We start from the raw sequence: 20,130 nt of genomic DNA, 5'->3' as shown, positions 1-20,130 counted from the left end.
TGTTTTAAAAAAACTATTACAAATGATTTAGATTTTATTCTTAAATTAAATCTTAATCTATAATATTTGAATATTGAAAATATTCTTTTCTTTTTCATACCCATTTTTATTGATATTTAATTGGATAACAGAATATATTTTAATGAGAAGAGTAAATGTAAACGGATTGTTATATGATTGGTTAAAATAATTTTTCGATGAAAAGAAAAAAATAAAGAATACAATTTGATCAGATGTAGTTAGATGATAATCGGTTGGATAGATAAATAATTTTCTATCAGATGGGTTTTGTGGATATTATAGTAATTTCAATGGTTAAGAACATGAGTCAGTTGAAGCTACACCACCGTGGAAAATCTGGAAGCACTGGACGGCCGTTTCGTCCGTTGGATGCCAGCTCAGTGGTCTAGTGGTTAAGTGCTCGCACGCGAAACCAGTAGGTCCTGAGTCCGAATCTCGCAGGGGCGAGGTCTTGGAAGCGCACTGCTGAGGAGTTTCACAATAGGACGAAACGGTCATCCAGTGCTTCCAAGTTTCCCATGGTGGTCTAGCTTCAACTGACTCATGATCTTAACCATTGAAATAATTTTCTACTGAATTGTAAATAAACCTTAGGAATAATAAACTATAAACCTATGAAACTCCTCCTTTTGAATATTATTTTGAATTAAATGTAAATTACAATCTGCCATACCGTATACTGTTTATTGGAATTTTTAAAACTTCTCTAACATTATTTAAATAAGGATCTATCTAAACAAAATGAAATTTGAGTACACAAGTCAATCTAAACTAAATCATTATTGAAAATCTGGAAGCACTGGATGGCTGTTTTGTCTAGCTTAGATTGACTTATAAATTTAACATTGAAAATACTATAATAAACACAAATCCCTAAAATTGAAAATTAGCAATACATCTCTACTACGAACAAGAAATCTAAGGGATTAATATTGTTTTCAATTAGATTCTCATTAGACTTTACTCCAATATACAGTGATATTGTAGTGAAGGTGAACACAGGTGAGGACAACCAAATCGTATTTAACGCAAAATTACAGAGTTACTTGATAAAATAGAAAAACCATATAGTAAATCGTTAATTTGCAAAATATCATTCCATCATATCAAACCGGACTGTTGCTGTTGCAAACATCAATCCATTGTCTCATATTTTATTATTCATGAGATTTCTTACGAATTCCATTGTGTTCTCGCTCTTCCTTTCTTGATCTTCCCAATCTTCTGCTGCCACACATGACGTTCTTTTAACTCACGTTATACACTACTTATATCAATATAAGTAGCACGCACCACAATATTTATAAGCATAAATAAAAATATTAAATCACTCAAGGTAGTTTATAAGTAAATGATAAGAACAAAATAAATTAAAGAACCTAAAATGATCATAAAGTATGAACTAACAGTAGGATAATAGATATGCTAGCTGTGATAAGAATAATAAAGGCTTAAAATAATGTTTCGCAATAAGGAAGTAGGTTAAAGATTCGGGAAAACAGAGACTAGAATAACATTTATTAAAAGTTGTTAAAGTTACGCAATAGTAAGTGTTCATATCATTAGTATATTGGAAAAAGGTTTGAAGGAAACGAACGATTAGGATGGATATTTTGACTTACTGACATACCAAATTTGTAGAAGTGCCAATAAATTAACATTTCATAGAATTGAGAGTGGTTATGTTCCCAAACACTCATCTATGATCCATACCCACTGTTGGCTTGTGGTCAACTCTGTGTCTCATTGTACCACGGTTTACTTAACCGACAAATTAAATATGAAGAAATATGACAATAAAAGAACAATTAATAATGAAATCAGTTATTTAGATAAAATCATATATGAATTTGAGTCTGAAGCACTTTATAACCACATACCACTACATTCAAGTTAATAATGACAAAAATGAAATAAGAGTTAGCTGGAAGAATGAAATATTTGGCCTTAATGAAACTGAGGAGGGCTATCTAATAGCTAGGAATGTTTTGTTCATTGTTCTCTACCAATCAATGAACATATAAACTGTAAAGATAGTTCAAGATTTAAACAGAGTCTGGTGATAACTTATAGTAAATCTTCATGATCGCTTCTTCATTAGGTGATTTTTGCTCCTTGTATTTCATGTGGAACAATAAACTCTTAGTAATTATGTTCAGAATAGTTTGCGTAACACTATGTCTCTGTTTATCGCTAGCAGCTGCTTTTTTTCTGATATTTTTTGATTTACTATAGAATTTGTGAATTTACAGAGGTTATCTTGTTGTTTGTTATCAAGGATAGAAGTTTATTTTAATTTTAAACAAAAGTCAATTATTCATTCACATCATAATGACCGTAAAAAACACGTACACACTATTAACTAGCTTAAAAATAAACTACGGAAACTCTAGTGAAAAATCATGGTCAGTCAAGTTCAACCATTCCAACAGTGAACCAGGCGTCATTTAAGGCATTGGATGATATCACAAATAAATTAAATTTGAGAATTTCGTTAACCAAAAACTGGCTCGCCGTCATAAACTATTGTGCTCAATGTAAAATCTTAAGGTGTATGTTTCGGTTCACTGTAATCAATCGCTGTTATGCAATAATGAAGAGTAGCAAACCAGGGTAAAAAAAACCTATTTCGTGGTCACTATTTTTCAGTGATTTTTTAGCTAACGTTTATTCATAGAGAAAGTTAAACTGTTTCTACAGAGTTTCATTTTAATAATCTTCAAAGTTATCACATTTCATAGAACACAAGCGATAATTGTAACATACCTAATAAATGATGTCTAGACCATGACGATTTGTAAATACCTTTTAAACAAGGTGGTTATACAGCATTATTAATTTTGAGAATATATAACGGTTGGTATAAATTGGAATTTTAGAACATTCTATAATATATTTATTTTCCTTGTGCTTATAACTTCATGTCATAAATATAAATTCAGTGGCAGGATTCGTGAGAAACCAGCTTTAAGTTTTTGAGAAAGTAACTTCATTTTCTCACTGAAGAGCTAAGGATTTTGATAAAAGTCATGGAGCATCAAATTTAAAATAAGTCTGATTCCTGTCCCATACAATATATCCAGCTTAAAGTATGGAATATAGAATTACCCAAACACTTAACTCAATAATAGATTTCATTGGCTGGATAGTAGACCGTGTAACATGGTTTTATAATCAAAGATAAGTGAAACATCACTGAGCTAACTTTTCACATATATAACAAACATCTTATAAACTACACAATTTCCACATTAAATACTTAATCACGACTTTATTATTCTTTGTACAGTTTACATTTGTATGATTAAACTACTCTTTAGATGTTGTAACACGTTGTTTCGGCCACACTTATACTTTCGAGTTATAGATATGGCTTACACAGACATAAAATTTAGTAAGTTCAAATAAATCTGTCATCTAAACAATCTTAAAATATTGTAGATCACTACAATTCAGTACAACTCCGCTTAAAAATTCATCACATTACATACTATCGACTTCATCTATGATTCAGCATAACGATCCTAAATCATTGTAATAAATAATTTTCATTTGAAGTGGAATATAATAGGCATTATTTCTAGACATCTTCATTTTGTCCAGTAAATTTGCGCAATTTTTATTTGCTTATTGCTATTCCTAGACCAATTCACGTTACACAAATTCAATTTTGTTTTATGGCGGCTCACAACGTATTTGTATTAATGTATTCAATGAATAAATTTAGATATCCATATTCAGACACATAAGGATTAATAGTTGAATTTATGAGTCAATTAAAGCTAGACTACCATAGAAAACCTGGAAGCACTGAACGACTGTTTCTTTCTAGTATGGGACCCCTCAGCAATGCTCATCTACGATCCCGTCCTCAGGATTCAAATCCAGAACCTATCGGTCTCGATCTTAGACTCATGAATTGAATTATTAAATTACTAAAATCTCCACAAAACCCCCTTCTGACATAAGGATCATTTTTTTTTACAATACCTATTTTGACAGTATGAATATGCTGAGCATCAATTAATATTATACACCCATATCAGTACTAAAATCTCTTGCAATCACTTCATGCTTGAATTACTTTTAATTACTTAATAATATGTTTATTCTGTTGTTAATACTTAAAACAAGAAGATTTCATATGCATGAGAATATTTTGTTAACATTGATAAAATATTCTACCGTTACTATGATAATAAGTCAACTAAACATATAAACATAATATTTATTCTACTAGGGAGAGAAGAAAACTTAATTAAAAAAAATTAATCAAATTAGGCAAGTTTAATTAAGTTATCCTATTTGAAGTGAACGGGAAAAAGATGAAATTATAGTCTATTAAATTAATTAATTAAATTATTAATATATACACATTCTCCGATAGGTAGTCAAGTAGAATATTTATTCCCTATTTAAAGAAGCCCATCATATTTCATCTGATTGACCTAAATTATTACTTTACTTTAAATAAAAACGAATATAACTTGATTATTAGTGATTAGCCATATGAATTAGTGAATATGATAATGTATGTTTATGCATGATTAAGTGTTTAGCAATTTTTGTTTTGTAGATATGTATATTCAGAGAATAAGTTGGGTCTTTTTTTTCTTTCTTGTATAAAGATTGACACTTTTAAGTTATAATCCAAAAAAAAAATGAAAAAAAAGAAAGAGAAAAGACAAGAAAAGAAAAAGAATTAAAATCTTTTCACTATCTATTTAAATATCAATCTAATGATTAGTGGACAATTGATTTGATTAAATTAAAGTAAATTTCTCTTGTTTTGAAAAATGCAAAAAGAAAAGAAGAAAAAAAGAAAAGAAAAGAAATAGATTCCAGTACTAATTAATGTTGTAATTAAAGGTGAGATGATTGTCAGTGATTATATTCTGATAGTTTATTAGTTTTAGTTCATTTCTGTTTGTTATTTTTACAAATTATAAATGGCATAAGTAAATAAATAAATAGATATTAATCAATGGATATTAACTATTCAATATTCCAATTGATTGTAAAATGAAATGTTCAAATCAATCATAATGATAATTATGTTATAATCTATTTTAAATGTCTCATTATTAGATATTCAAAATGATTAATCATGAAGTTAAACATACAAAAGCATTTTTGTAAGCAATGATGGATAGTGGCTAGCAGTGGAATCCAGGACGCGCGTTACGTCCTATTTGGGACTGTTAGCCACTATCCATCATTGCTTACAAAAAGCTTGTGAATTAAGGCAATATCGAGGCATACTCATAGTATGCACATATGCCAATAACAGACTGATTAATGGCAGTCTTAAACCTTAATGGGAAGATACAAGCCAAACAATACCAAGTGAATACAAAAGAATTATTAAAGAATAAATAAACGATGATGAGATAAATTGAAGACGAAGAAAAGTCTTACAAACATATTGTGATAATTAGGCGCATTTGAATTATAGTACAAACTAATAATTCCAGAAATAACGCAATCAGATCAAAAAGTACTACATAAGCATGTTATAACTTGTGGCCTGAGTGCCCTGTTAATGGATAACGTAATAATACCGTCAATCAGAGAGCAGTGAATTATCGATCGGATCAAGGACGCGTAAAACACGTGCGAGCAGTCTTGAGTTCTGATTGGTCCTGCTTTCCGCCTAGCCCAGACAGTTAAGTCCAGAACAACAATCTCAGCCTCTGCAATATGAATCATTTATTTCAGATATACAGGGTTTATATACTAATCAAACAGACCACAACGTAGCATAAAATCGGAAATAACAGTTGTACAAGATTTGGCCAAATTTGCTGTGAATGTGGGAGGCAGTGATCAATAGACAGGGCATAATTCAAGAATGGTAAGAAGTATAATTATGGTTCATAGGTCAAAATAAAGCTTATGATAAGAGAGACATGAATATGGATAGTTTAGTTAATTAACAATTATACGATAAAAATATACGTATAGTATTTGGTCCACAAATGGATCCCAAAAATTACCATTCATAATGCTTATAGGGACCTAACAAAGCATGAACGAATGTACTGTATTTGGAATTCGAAATCAAACATTCAATGAATACAAAGGAATAATTAGTTCGTTCAAACACATACACATCTAATGTAATCTAGTGAATCATTTTTGCTATGGAAATATTTTATGATTATTTTATAGTTGTATTTTATAACGGATTGATGAGATAAAGTTTTCAGTTCTATATTTTAATGATTATCATAGTTAACTTTACTGTTCGAAAAATGATTGCTCATTTGATGATTCATCCTTATTAATGTTGTCTTATAATTTTCAGATTATTATACGCTATTATCATTATTTTGGTTCACAATTTTTTGTAATAGTTGGCATAGTTTTCTGGCAGTTTTTCTGTCCCTAATTATTATAAGTTGGCGTACCATTAAAAAACATGGGGAACTAAACAGTTGTCTTGTTCTAATATTATAATCTTCAGTGCCTTACAGCCACAAAAGCACGGAGAAGCAAATCCATGATCTTCAGGTTCGGGTATGACGGTTTAGGATTTAGGCAGTTAGGTTTGATTTTACAGCTATTCATTTTATAATTACTATCAATTTGTGTATGAAATGATATATAACGAAATAGGACTAACCCCAGTAAGTCTAGAATCTCAACAAGAACTTAAATTCGAAGTACGCAGCATAAGGTTGTATTATAATACTATGACAGATTTGAACACATCAGAAATATTTGACTTTACAATAAGTCGATTGGTTATTTATCACAATCAGGGCCCCAAAATGTTTGAAAACAATGAAAATATCTACTACAAGACCAAAAAGTGAATTTTAGATTGTGATTATAACTCACCTGCTCTTAAAGCAAATTTTGTGTTCAGGTACTTTATGTCGCTCATTGAATGATAAAAAGTGTTAATTGAAACTGCGTAAGGGTTCTCCTTTCTAACTCTCACTCTAAATCCAAACCCTAACTTTCTCGAATTTGTGAACAGGTAAGTGTCAAGGAATTGCAGTACAGATGACGTTATAACGAGAGACCCGGATAGAGGAAAATTAATTAAATTACGTAAAATACACCATTCCCACGTCTTTCTTGAGCTTTCCTCTACAAACTTTAGTGTCACTGAACCCTAAGCACATGAATTTTGAAGCTGAGAATATAATCACTGAAAAGGCATATTCAACAATTGACACGAGGAGAAGCTTATCTATGGAGAACGCGGCGACATTATTTTAATTCATTCAACGGCATGGCTCAGCCTTGCAGGCGTAGTCATTCTTGTGTAACTTGTCTCTTTTATTTACAATAAACATATTGTTATTTCTCCAGCCTAAATGTGTTCTCCACCATATATTGATGACTATTACGATAGGACGAGTCGGTGTAGCCAATGATGTGACTTCCATGTACAATCTTATAGATTGGCTAGTCACATAACAGATCTGCAATTTTAGGATTACGTTTATTATCAGAGCAGTACTAATAAGGAAGTAGACCATAATTCTACAAATCTACATCGTTTTTCCATTCATATTGTCATCCCTATTTCTCTCTGTTTTTCTTCCTCTTCTGCTGGTAAGAACTCTACTTCCGATTCTTGCTACATACTGCTTATATCTGGTTTTACAAGTAGTAATTGCCACAATACCGGTTCGTGTTGAAAAGTTTTGCTCTAATTTTTTAAGCCTGAGTCAAAACTCTCGTCTTACTCTTGATAACTGACTCCTTACCTTTTGCACTATGATATCACCTGGTGACGAAAGCTCTATTGGGTGATAACTCTAACTCGAAATGGCTGTCAAACTCCCAATACTCATGTATATATGAAAATTGACCTTCCTTACTTACCATTAGGGATAATTTAACTTGTGAGGTTTCATTAATACTATCCCATCTGTTCTTCAACTGTTATTTCAATACTTCTATCGTTAATTATTTAATACTAGGTAGTGTTCCTTTAATATCTTCGGTAGTATTCACTTTGCAAGTTACATATCATTCATTTATGTGGATATATCACATACTGCAATAAAAACATAGTATGTCGTATAGCATATTTTTGTGTTCGCTCAGCGGTTACAAAAGGCATTTTCATGAATTACCTTTGTATAGTTTGTAGTTCAGCCCTCAGTGTTCCATTACTTGCCGGTCTTTTACATAACAGGTTAAGCTGAGCTATGTCACAGGTCTGAAGCCAAATTTTGCTATGTTGGATTGGTTAGCATTAGATTCAAAAAGTTCCCTACCGTGCCTCTTATGTAAGTTTCATGTTTCTGAAGCTATTTTGAAAGTTGCAATGGTATATACTGTTAGGCTAATTCTACGATACATGCACAATAAACCAAATCATCTATCAATGTAGGCGATATTTGGCCAATTTACTTCGTGCAGTCATGGTCTAGATTAACGAGCAGATCATGGGATTAGGCATGTAGTACAAAAGTAAGGACACCAACATGTTGCTTGTGTTATTGTTCTTCTACTATCTCCAAGACGATGCATTTCAACTCGGTTTTGCGATTTGCATGGAGAGTTTGTGTTGATGACAGTCTAAATAATACAATCTCGTTAAGCCATCTAGTAGAAAATGTTCTTGGTCAATAAAACTTGTAACTACTGTAAAGAGCTTGAAGAAAGTTACAAAAACACTTACGACGTGTGATGGATTTATCGTTTGGCAGTTCCTAACTCGTTTTTTTCTTTTTGTAAGGTTTGCCACAATGCCGTACATTGGAGCTGAATGTTAAGATGTTGCAGTGCACAAGAGTACCAGCAAACAAACTGGAAAGTATTAGAAGCAATTGTAGATAAATACTCCATTTCTTAGTATGCCTGTAACCAATTTACTTAGATTAACAACAAAAATTGTCTTCAGTCTTGTCGACTTGGTATATGGTGTATGAACCTATTAAGAACCAACTTTGGCAGAAACTATTGTTCTTTTAATATATAGGAATATTCGTCAATATCTGAACGGATAAACTGACGCAAATTGGGCTGCGAGTATGTAGAAATAACCAAGGTATTCCTTAAAGCGGCTCAGCAGTAACATCTAAAGGATTTACTATTGTCCAAAAAGGTGCTTTCAATAACGGTTTCGCGATTCATTTCAAAAATATTCACGAAAAGTTTTGTTGCCAGTTTATCTTATTCATTAGCAGCCCAATACAGAAATCTGTCGATATCTAATCATTCGCGCATATAATTCTAAATTCGCCGTTCTGAAACGCAAGAAATAAAACATTACTTACCTTAGAAATTCTCAAGTAATCTAACTTATAATCACCTCAAACCCTTATCATAATTGTGCAGTTTAGACCTCGGTAGTTTGAACATAAATTGGCAGTTCTAGTGGGAGTTTAACTTGGATATTGTATTACTTTCACAGTTGAATCCACAAATCGATCTAAGTCAGAACACCACTGAAAACCTCCGTGGTCTATAGGTTAGGCGTGTGCAAGGTCGTAGGTGCACGCTGTTGAGGAATATTATATCAGGAAGAAACAGTCATCTAGTGCTCCCAGGTTTCCAATGGTGATCTAGCTTAGATCGACTGGTAAATTCAACTATGGGAACATATGCATTTAAGGTTAATCGGTAGACTTTAGAGACGCCTGGAGCGTAAACTAGCTTTAATTAAATCACATACAAGTGCCCTACCAAATAGGATTGTGTTGATAACCCTTGGTTTTTCAGCGAACTTTGTTTGTAATTGATGGATAAAGACAATTTTCTCACCCCCTAACGCCGTACTGCTTACTGGAAATTGCCTAAACTTATCCACGAGTTCGGGCGATTCCAGGTCATAACAACATCTTAAATTTCTAAGAGACTTACTAGCTAGCTTGCTTTACTATAATCTTTGAGGCTGTCCGGACATTCCATGAAACTGAAACTATCGTAACACTGTAGGAATTTGCTTGGTACTTGTTTTTGAGGAATTTCATGTATAGAAGGAGCTCGAGAATAGTGAAAGTTTCTTTCGAAGACTGTGTAACATCTTTATCACTCAGCCTCGAAATCCAGAAGCTCTGTAGGCTAACACAATTTGGGTTGCACTGATACACAAAATAATGGTAATTAAAAAGCATCTTGATAACAATCATAGCTTTAAAGAACTGAAAATAACACAAACGAAAGTGGCAAGATTGGAAAGCTAACAATAAAATAACGTTTCTGAATGTGTACAGTAATCGTATGTTTTTGTAGTCGTTCATGGACAATGTTAAATGAGAGTCTCCGTACAGACTTGCTATCAACCAGCCATCTACATATACATATACAAAGTTGAGATCTCGAAAGATGTCGTCGGTGGACCGCCGGAAAGTTTGTGTAGCATTTCTTAAGTCGAAAAGTATGCGAAAATAATCACAAAGTCCTGGTTGCGTGATGGTAGCGTTTTTAGGCAGTCATCTACAGCCATGGGAATTCGGTAATGCACTTTAACCAAGTTGATTTTCAAAAATACACTTGTGGGTGCTGTGACGTGAATAATTTTGGTATTCAGTCGCCGATAATCACCATTTGGACGCCAGTCGTTGTTGTTTACTTTAGAGACCATGTGTAAGGGAAATCTTCATGTGCTATTTGATGGATGAATTATCCCCAAGTCCATCATGTACTTGAATTCGTTTTTGCTCGACCTTAGCCTTTCAGGAGCCAATCAGTGAGCTTTCGAGAACACAGGTGGTCTTGTATTTGTGATTTTTAGTGTATTTTGGTCACGAGTGGTACAGTTCAGGGTACTTGTCCAGCGTCCGTTGAAGGTATGGATTGATCATGTGCTTAGCAATGACCAGGGATAACCTACCAACAGAAAATGAAGTTCCACAAACAGTTAATTTAGTAATCCTATCCACTAACCTCCGTTTCCACGTGTCAATGAGTAGATTATTGTATTGCGGCACGTCTTTATCAATGGTTGGCGTACAGAAATATACAACGATGAAAATACAGTGGACGGGTTTCCGTAAATCTACGTCAAAATGAACATACCGCTAACCGTATATCCCCACTTACCACCTATAAGTTCAAGAGTGGTTCATGCAGACGGTCGTTAGAATTTACTGGAAGAACGCTTACTTCTGCGTCAGTGCCAGAGAGGTAGTGGACTTTCATCACCACATCAGCGGTGTACAATAGACGCCTATTTCCGCCGGCTACGGTTGCTTACACAGGAGCTGCCAAACAGGCCATCATCAAAGGTCCATTGACCAATGACCTCTCGCATACATAGCAACATTTCTGTTGCTGAATCGTATTGCAGCTCGATGTTGTAGAAGAGTTGGTCTAAACATTGTCGGTTGGTCAGGTCTCCACGATTAAGGATAGCCTTCTTCAAAGTGTTGTAAGTTTCAGAAACATTAAGTATCAACATAGCGAGTGTGACGTACCTGCTAGAATCGCGAGGTAATGCCCTCACTACTGCGAGGAATCTAGCACATGGGTCCGTCACGCCGTGCTCGCGGGAGTCAGCTTCTGCGTGGTAGAACCAGGCCCGCGTACTGCCATGACATTCTGGTATGACAGGTGGAAGGTGAAATAGTCTTAATCTCACATGACTTTGCTGTTTGTCCTGTCATAATGACGATAAGATATACTAATGGGCGAAAACATGTCCGAAAATGTAAGACATTATTACTACATGCAAAACTAAAAATGATGTATAATTTCACAGCAAGGAACAGAAGCACAGTTTACTGTCCGGTGTATCAGATCACGCTGAGCTCACCACCAAATATGCCACAGCTATTCGCAGTTGGACAACGCATTTACATGCAAAACTTTTATGATTGAAGTATATCAACCCAGTCAGATCAGATGTCAGAAATTAAGAGGCCCGAAGATATGTTTGAAAGGCTGTCGATATGTCGAGAAGCGTTTGGTCTAAGCTGGCTGTCGATTGCAAGTGATGCGTAGCACATGTACACATTCGTGATCTAGTGCGGATGAGTGACCGAGCTCCTCCATCTATGTGTGTCCAGTAGAACTAACGAGGTCAGAATCAATGTCGAAAACTCATGGAACTACTTGTTTTGAGGATTAATTTACCGCTACAGACTTCTTGGTTTGACAAAACCTGTAAGTTTCATACCAGCCAAATTCAGGATAAAATGGATGAATGTAAGTGCGTTTTTTGTTTGTCTTCACAGCAAGGAATATGAAACATATGAGTTCACTTTCAGATCTTATTATGACTATTTTCATCAGTGCATTAATATGTTACACTCTACGGTGGTTCAAACCTGTGAACTAGTGAAAGATTGAACCTTATCTGTTTATTGATAGTGTACGTTTATATATGCATTCAATACACAAATAGAGTAGCATTTTGTTGCTTGATTATTCTAGACGATGAATGGAGACCGAGGGTTGTAGGTTGTAAAGTGGTATGATCAACTGATTTGGACGACCTTGTATGGTCGACCGTAACAAGTGGCGGGTCATTACCTCTTGTATTCATGATTCTTTGGGCAAGGTGTCTGGGTAAAAGTAACGTCTTTCCATTAACGTAAGCTCCATTCAAGCTTTCTATATCAAAGCCGTAGATTTCCCTGCAGATGTAACGCCAATCGGGCAGTTTTATGCCGTACCAAACGACGAATATATGGACGTACATATCCAGTTAGCTTAGTTTATCCTAACGGTGGTTCGATCCGTATTAGATTTCATGAGCCTCGAATAATACTTCAGGTTAGTGCTCTTAAAATCATCATAAAGTATGTTTATGCGTTTCATCCTGAAATTCGTTTTCCGTTGTACAATTAAGTTAAACTTGAAAAAAATAGACAGCGATGTATAGTCGATAAGCTGTTACTTTCCATAGGTCCTGAGGTAACTGTCATCGCAGTAACCCCTTATCTCACTTCTCATATATCCTGTAATTAAAACTTAAAGCTAATACAGTTTCCAAACGTGCATCAATAAGATCCTATCAATTTCAATGAAACACCTTAGATAAGCACTTAAATGATCTTCAAAGTGTACAGTAGTGTGTTATTTAACTTATAAAATTCTCTTTTACCAAGAGCCTGGCTTATAAGAATTCTAGTTGTGTTCTATGTACAATTAATTCACCTTTCGTATATTTATTAAATAGTTGCAAGAATATTGAAGATTACCAGACTTACTCCTATTCCAACTTAAAATTTCAAGTGACATTTATGTGTTTGGAAAGCAAACTGTCTTAGCAATCAAGTGTCTTCCAGTTCTTTACCTAAATGAATAGTACATTAGTTTGCAGTATTAAATGACTGTTATGAAGCATTGTAGACACCGTATTATTTTTCAACCCATTTTTTATTTACCATCGGGTTCTGTGTACGTGTAAATAGCCCAAACTTTACACCAATACCAACCATGAATTTATAACCAAAAGTTGAAACTGAAGAATCATTAGCGTAGAACTTGAAGTTCAGGCTGCAGTGATGTAAATATTAACACACCATATAGTGAAACTCCCACAAAAGAGTAAACATCAGCTTCACCTTATAAATTTGTAAGTGTTCTGTCGTTCAGCAGTCCATAGGAAAATGACCAAAAACAGATCTAAGGTAAATGAACTAAAGAAAGTCAGCATTATTGACAGAATTCTCATGATAAAATTGTTTATTCATTAAATAGCTAACAGGTCCTTGCACTAGCTGCTGAAAATCAATAAAATTGATATCTAACCTAAGAAAGTCTTCTGATGCAGTGTACTTCCCAGTGACATGTGATTATGTATCTTAAAATGTTGGCAATCGAAAATCAAAACTTTATTACTGAGTCACTACTAGAGATTTAGTATCAAGATTTAATTACATGCCTTCTGGTTGTCACTGTACCAATAACGCTAATGTGGGCGTGTGGTTTATAATTTGGAGTTATTGTCCTAAACCTTTGTAACACTACTGTAAAACCTTGGGTTTTATTCTCAAAACATTTAGTATTTGTTTCACTCAATCTTCCTCTTCAGATCCCCCCAGATTTAAATGACTGTTCTCCAGAAGAAAGACAGAAACGTCTTCTTAGACGCGCTCCTCAATCAAGGTTGACTTTGCAAGAACAAATAGAAGACACTTTTGACCAAGAAGCTTACAGTTTTCTGTTGAAGAAAAATTGATTCCTCACTCCCTGTACATAAACTTCAATTTTAGTAACAAATTATATTGATTTATCCTCTTTATTTCCCTATAAAATATGTATCTTGTCGTATCTCGTGAGTGTTCTGAAGAACTACCTGATCAGTCTCTATATACATAAATATAATCTATCGTAGACCTGCCATATCTAAGTCAATTACTTTTAGGTATTTCTCTGGGTATACATAAGTCATGAATAATAAATATGACAGGAAAACCTGTACTATTTCATCCATTTCAGAATCGTTGTCCCAGGTAATAGCACGTTCACACCGAGTTATAATAATTATCTTGTTAAGGTTTTAAACGTAATACTCAAGCGTCTTTTCACATATTACATCCACTCTGCTTACAGATGGAATTCAGCCAATCTTATGTCATTGGTTTTGTTTGCTAAGATAGCAGACTTTTAGGAACATTTCTCCCGATTCGACTTACCAGGAATCGATCTTGTATCAGGAGGTCCGCTTGTTAGCTTAAGATTCGCAGGTGATATAGTTCTGTTTGGTAAAGACTGACAAAATACAGTTTTCCGACCACTTTAAGCAACAATACAATCATGTTTGGGATACGTTTCTCTCCAATGTTCATAGGTACGGCATGTGCTTTGCACCTTCGAAGTGCAAAGTATTTCTACAAGACTGGCAGGATTCTGAACCCTTACTCACTTTGGATGGTGAGCAGATAGAAGTAGTCGAGAAGTTCGTGTATCTGGGTAGCTGCATAAGTGCTAGTGGTGGCGTGAGTGATGAGATCAATGCACGTATGGTGAAAGCCAGAGCGGCTTATGCCAATCTTGGCCATCTTTGGCGCCTTCGTGATGTCATTCTGGCTGTAAAAGGTTGGATCTACAACGCGTCGGTGAGAGCAGTTTTGCTCTATGCTTGTTAAACCTCGGAAGTTGAGTGCTACCACTGAATACGAATTCTCAACCGGCTACTCTGAAACCGCGCGTGTTATTCAAACTGACCTCACTTGACGTTCGCTCACGAATGCCGACTGGACAAGAGATAGGGTTGGCTATGTGTTAAGAAAGTCTCAACATTGATGTCTTTTATCTGTCTAGAGTCCGTATTCAAGACTCTAGTGAAGTGATACACGCTCGCTCTCCATTTGTCGCTTCGAAAGCTTGTTTCGTATGCGTTTATTTGGAGATTCTGTGTTATTTCCATCTAGTTTTGCTGGCGTTGGTGTCCCACTGAGCGCAAGAGCTGAAACAGAACTGGCCGATTGGATCCCTATTAATCTTCGGTTGTGTGCTGTTAAGTTAGAAAGTTCCACCAAAGAGAGAAGAAATGTGTATGGTAAACGATGATTTTGGCTATCTCTGCCTATACCCTGACATGTTGCTACCAAGATTCCACCAAAGATGACCTCCAGGAGGTGTGTTTGATTGATATTGCAGTACTAGCTGGAGATTTGAATGTTCAGGTCGGGTGTTTAGGCATAAAGGAGAGTCGTTTGTGTGGCTAATGGGGACTTGGTTGCAGATCAGATAACGTTGACCGTCTATCACAACTTCGCGCAGACTTGAGATGGTGGATAATATTCAGAGCTCAGGTGGATAATTTAGGTTTGGTTGTGAAGGTTTCACTGTTCGTCTGAACAACATTATCAATACAATTTAGTTTGAAAATTTTTGAAACAATGGTCCATTCCAATACTAGTACAGTTTGAACGTTTAAGCATGTTGTCTTGTAGTATTCATGATAGCAATCAGATCACACGGAGATTTTCATGATAATCAAACGCTTTGTCTAGGAACATTTTGTGCATAATATTTCTAGTATTTACTCATCGAACATGTGGTTATAAAGATATGACAGGTGTAACGGTGAGGTCTTTCGACAGTCTGTTTTCAAAGGTCATTTTTATTTTTATGAAATAATTTGATAAAGTGTGGTTAAATCTAGCGTAGAAATTTAAAAAATGAGTACTCGTGTTTGTATAATGTTATAGATTTCACACCAAGTGGAGTGCTTACACTTCATTTTAAGTAGACCGAAGCAATATCTAGCTTTGGATATGATTTTAACTGGTAGACAAGCAAAGTAAATTTGGGATCAGACAGATGAGTACGGGGTCGATAACAGTTGTTTTAATCTATATAGGTTGTTCTATAACTGCTCATGTTTACTATGTGAAAATAGGATTTAGTAATGTGACGTGACTCAAAATCGATAACTCTGTTACTCAGTGATCTATTGTTAACTCTATGAGATTTTAGACGTACTACTATATGACCTTCACATAACATGCTTTGGCTATTTTTTTCTGATGGTGCTATCCGTCATCTTTATCGTCCGTCATATTGTTATGGTGTTTGTTAATCTCAGTTCATTTAGTGCTGCAAGATATCTGTATAATGTTTTGACAGAATTATGTTAGTGTTTGCACGAGGTACTGTTTTTAAAAAGGGACGTAATGATGTGACACAAGTGTGACAGTGATTTAATCTGAAGAAATTAAAAATTTACCAATTTCAAGCATGAGACTGTATGTTTTTTTTAGCAAATCTTATTCTCAAGTCTTAAATATCTGTAATCCAGCTATTCAGCGTCGATGCTTATCATTTTCAAGTCTATTAAGTAATCAATTCATTCAATAGAGATAATTTTGTGAGCTTTTATTTGATTGACCTATAATAATTCTAATGAATACTTGATTAAAATCTACTGTGATTACGTCATATGATTAAAGGCAAATACACCAAGTCAAAGAAATACACAGATGTATCTATGTACCTGTGTATTTACATGATTGGATTTAACTAACAAATTAAACGCCTACATATATACATCGGTGCACTGAGATATTAAGTAATTAAATGATCAATACTGTCACTTGATCAAACATTCTGAAAAGTATTAAATTTTACAAAAATTAGTCGTAGTTATGTATAGTCATAAATAATCAGTAATACCATGGATTATAGAAAACTGAGGATTATTCAATGAGAAGTACAGATAAATTCGTACATTATCAATCAATTAAATTATTTCAACACAGATATTTACTTTTCACTCATTCCCTTTCTATTCAATGCCTGAATATATGAAGTTGACTTGTCGTACAGATTCACTCATTCAACCAGAATTCAATGGAACTAAAGAGAACAATGAATCTCCTTGCACTGTTTTACTATCACCATCTTTATCATCAAAATCTTCTTCATACAAACATATATACTTAATCTATTCTATTTTAATATTTATTTTAGTAGTCATTATACCATTAATGTTAAAAATGACATTATATGGTGAACCAAGCTTTTATTCACTTTTCCCAATCTATTCAATACTTTTCTCATGTACAACAATATTTGAAGTAATCAAACGTCTTCGTACATTACAACATGAAATGAATGAAGACAATGCACCAGCGGAAGTTTATTTTTCTTGAAAAGAACTTCATAAGTCAACATATGCCATATCTGTAAACTTCATAATTATGTACATTTTTTCATTCTATAGTATTTATTTATTGAGTTCAATATTCGATACGATTGAAATACCTATTATAACCCCAGAATTGTCGTTTCCATCATCGCGCTTACATGTACATCAAACCTCCAAATTGAAAACATTCTCAATTTACTCTCTTTTCATTTTTATGTTGTTGGAAAAAAATGGATAGTTTTTTGAGTAAATAAATGAAAAGCATTTATCTATTCAACCAATATTCAACTATTCAATAGATCAGATATTAGCGATATGTCTGTTGATTTAAACAAAACTAATACATCTATAATATAAAGACGCTATATTCAGATTTATGTACCCATTTATTTCACTATTATATATGCTGAGATTCATTTATAAATTGTTCTTTCATGTTTTATCCAAAAACAGTCACATTTTGAATGCATAAAAGATAACCCATTTTGTTTTAATTCCTAATAACTAATGTTGTGGTAAGTTATATGTGATTATGTTGTTATCAGGATACATTATATATACATATATATAAAACAATAACAACTTTAATAATAAACTGATATTTGTTTGAAAAAAGTCATTGATGAGAGACCAACCAGTATGTTTTGGCATGGGACTTCACATTAAAGTACTAACAACTAATAATGGTTAGAATATTCAATAGATTGAACTGATGATTGATGTATTTTTCTTTTGTAATTGTCAGACACTGAAATGCTATTAACACTACAATTTAGATATCGAATTCTACAAAAAGAATATGTGATATAATGTACTAAAACTTCAATATGAATCCATCTCATCATGAAGAGTATGAAATGAACTGATTTTTTATTCAAATAATTTATTTATATAGATTGTAAAATATCGATTCTCACTGTAAGTAATTTGTAGAATCGAATGGCAGTTCTTTGTGTATATATGCTAGTTTACAGTAGCTATTCATATAATATGCCGTTTAAGCTATATATTTTAAAAATATTTTTCAAAATCGATATGAAGGTTAGTGGCTTATGCTTAATTGAATAACTCCTTTTTAACACCATTATTTAATAGTTATTTTAATTGACTATTAGATATGCGTTGCATTCAAGTTTATGTTGTAGAATGGTACATCTTAAATGATCATTGAAGGTTAGATCAACCTATCTGAATGATAACCCGTTACTTACTAGTTAATGAACGCCGAAAAGATTCGTTTACTTAACATTTTCTACAAACTGATATGAAATTGAGGGGTAGGGGTAGCACGTTCTTCAACGAATAGACGTGAAAATTGTCATCTATCCTTAATTATGTAAGCGTTTCTTTTTTATTGAAAAAAGAGGTACTGATATTTCCACTTGTTAACCCAAATAGTTCGAAGTGTGTAGTATTTCTGAGAGTTTTAAACTCAGATGAAGCAGCTATCAATTGCTTCTTGATCTCAATAAAATTGATAATAACATAATAAACTAGTAAGTTTTGACTTGAAATATTTCCTATCGATTGCCATTTTTTTCCAATTAGCTGATTGTAGTACAGGAATTCCATCAACTGGAAATTACGAATTGTACCACTTTTTTATAGTTTGGCCAAATTAAAACAGTACATAAATGTCATTATTAGTCTAATTGCTTATTCATAATAATATTATAAGATTATCTTCAATGTTTGTCTATAGTGATTGTTTAACTTCTAATTTACACTAAGTATAATTAAGTAATAATAAAATAAAGACTGAATACATGATAGACTATTGAATTCTGACATTCAGATCTGGCTAAGAAACATTTAACAATACATAACAATCCATCAATATAACACATCAAATAGATGTACAGCCTCGCTTAACTTTAGTAAATTAATAGCTCAAATTAACACTATACAAATGTTAATATTTTCTCTTCATTCTAGAATGTCAATACTTAAATTAAATATAAATCATATCAATACATTAAGAGATGAATAGTCTTTATATACAATTTAAGTGATCTTCAATTTTTCAGTCACAGATTTATTTTCCCTGACACTTTTCATATTACTATAAATGTATAAAAATCATTTAGATGATCTCATAAATCATTGTTGAAATAAATTTTCAATTAGATTAGTTGTAAGTTAATTTTTATTTTAATTTCTTAAAAGAAATTAACATGCATAAATTGTTCAATTGAATTTATTTAGGTCAATAAAGTATGCATAGATTAATTGTTAATAAGAAAATAATAATAATAATAATAATAAACCGATGTTTATCATTCATAGTCTTAACTATTCATTCATTCATTCATTCATTTATTCACTGAATCCTCTTTCTTTTCTTTTCATTTTTTTTTTGATGCCTCATTTTCTAACTTATCCAAAATGATCATCTAAGGACTAGTTACTAAGCTTCTCTTTTTTTATTTGTTGTTGATGTTGTTGTTGTTGTTGAAACTATTGATTTTTTAATAAAAATAATTTTGTTTTTACACAATTATTTATTCAGTTGAGGTCACTTGTGACCATTAATGTAATGTATATCATGTGATATCATTATTTTATTAATATTAAAAAGATTAAAAAAAAGAAAA

The 20,130-nt window shown here is 33.1% G+C and overlaps 1 protein-coding gene across 1 annotated transcript; it reads left to right on the top strand.

The window, feature by feature from the left end:
• The first annotated feature begins 12,178 nt into the window (after positions 1–12,178).
• Positions 12,179–19,760, top strand: MS3_00004252 (uncharacterized protein). The gene is made up of 3 exons (XM_051212153.1): positions 12,179–12,526; positions 12,564–12,708; positions 13,973–19,760. Exon 3 carries the CDS (start codon positions 17,181–17,183, stop codon positions 17,538–17,540), a length of 360 nt encoding a protein of 119 aa, XP_051072302.1. The 5' UTR covers positions 12,179–12,526; positions 12,564–12,708; positions 13,973–17,180; the 3' UTR covers positions 17,541–19,760.
• Positions 19,761–20,130: the final 370 nt, after the last annotated feature.

Source organism: Schistosoma haematobium, chromosome ZW, assembly GCF_000699445.3.
Source record: "Schistosoma haematobium chromosome ZW, whole genome shotgun sequence".
Lineage (NCBI taxonomy): Eukaryota > Metazoa > Platyhelminthes > Trematoda > Strigeidida > Schistosomatidae > Schistosoma > Schistosoma haematobium.
The sequence above is the reverse complement of the archived record's forward strand: the minus strand, read 5'-3'. Positions and strand labels throughout refer to the sequence as shown.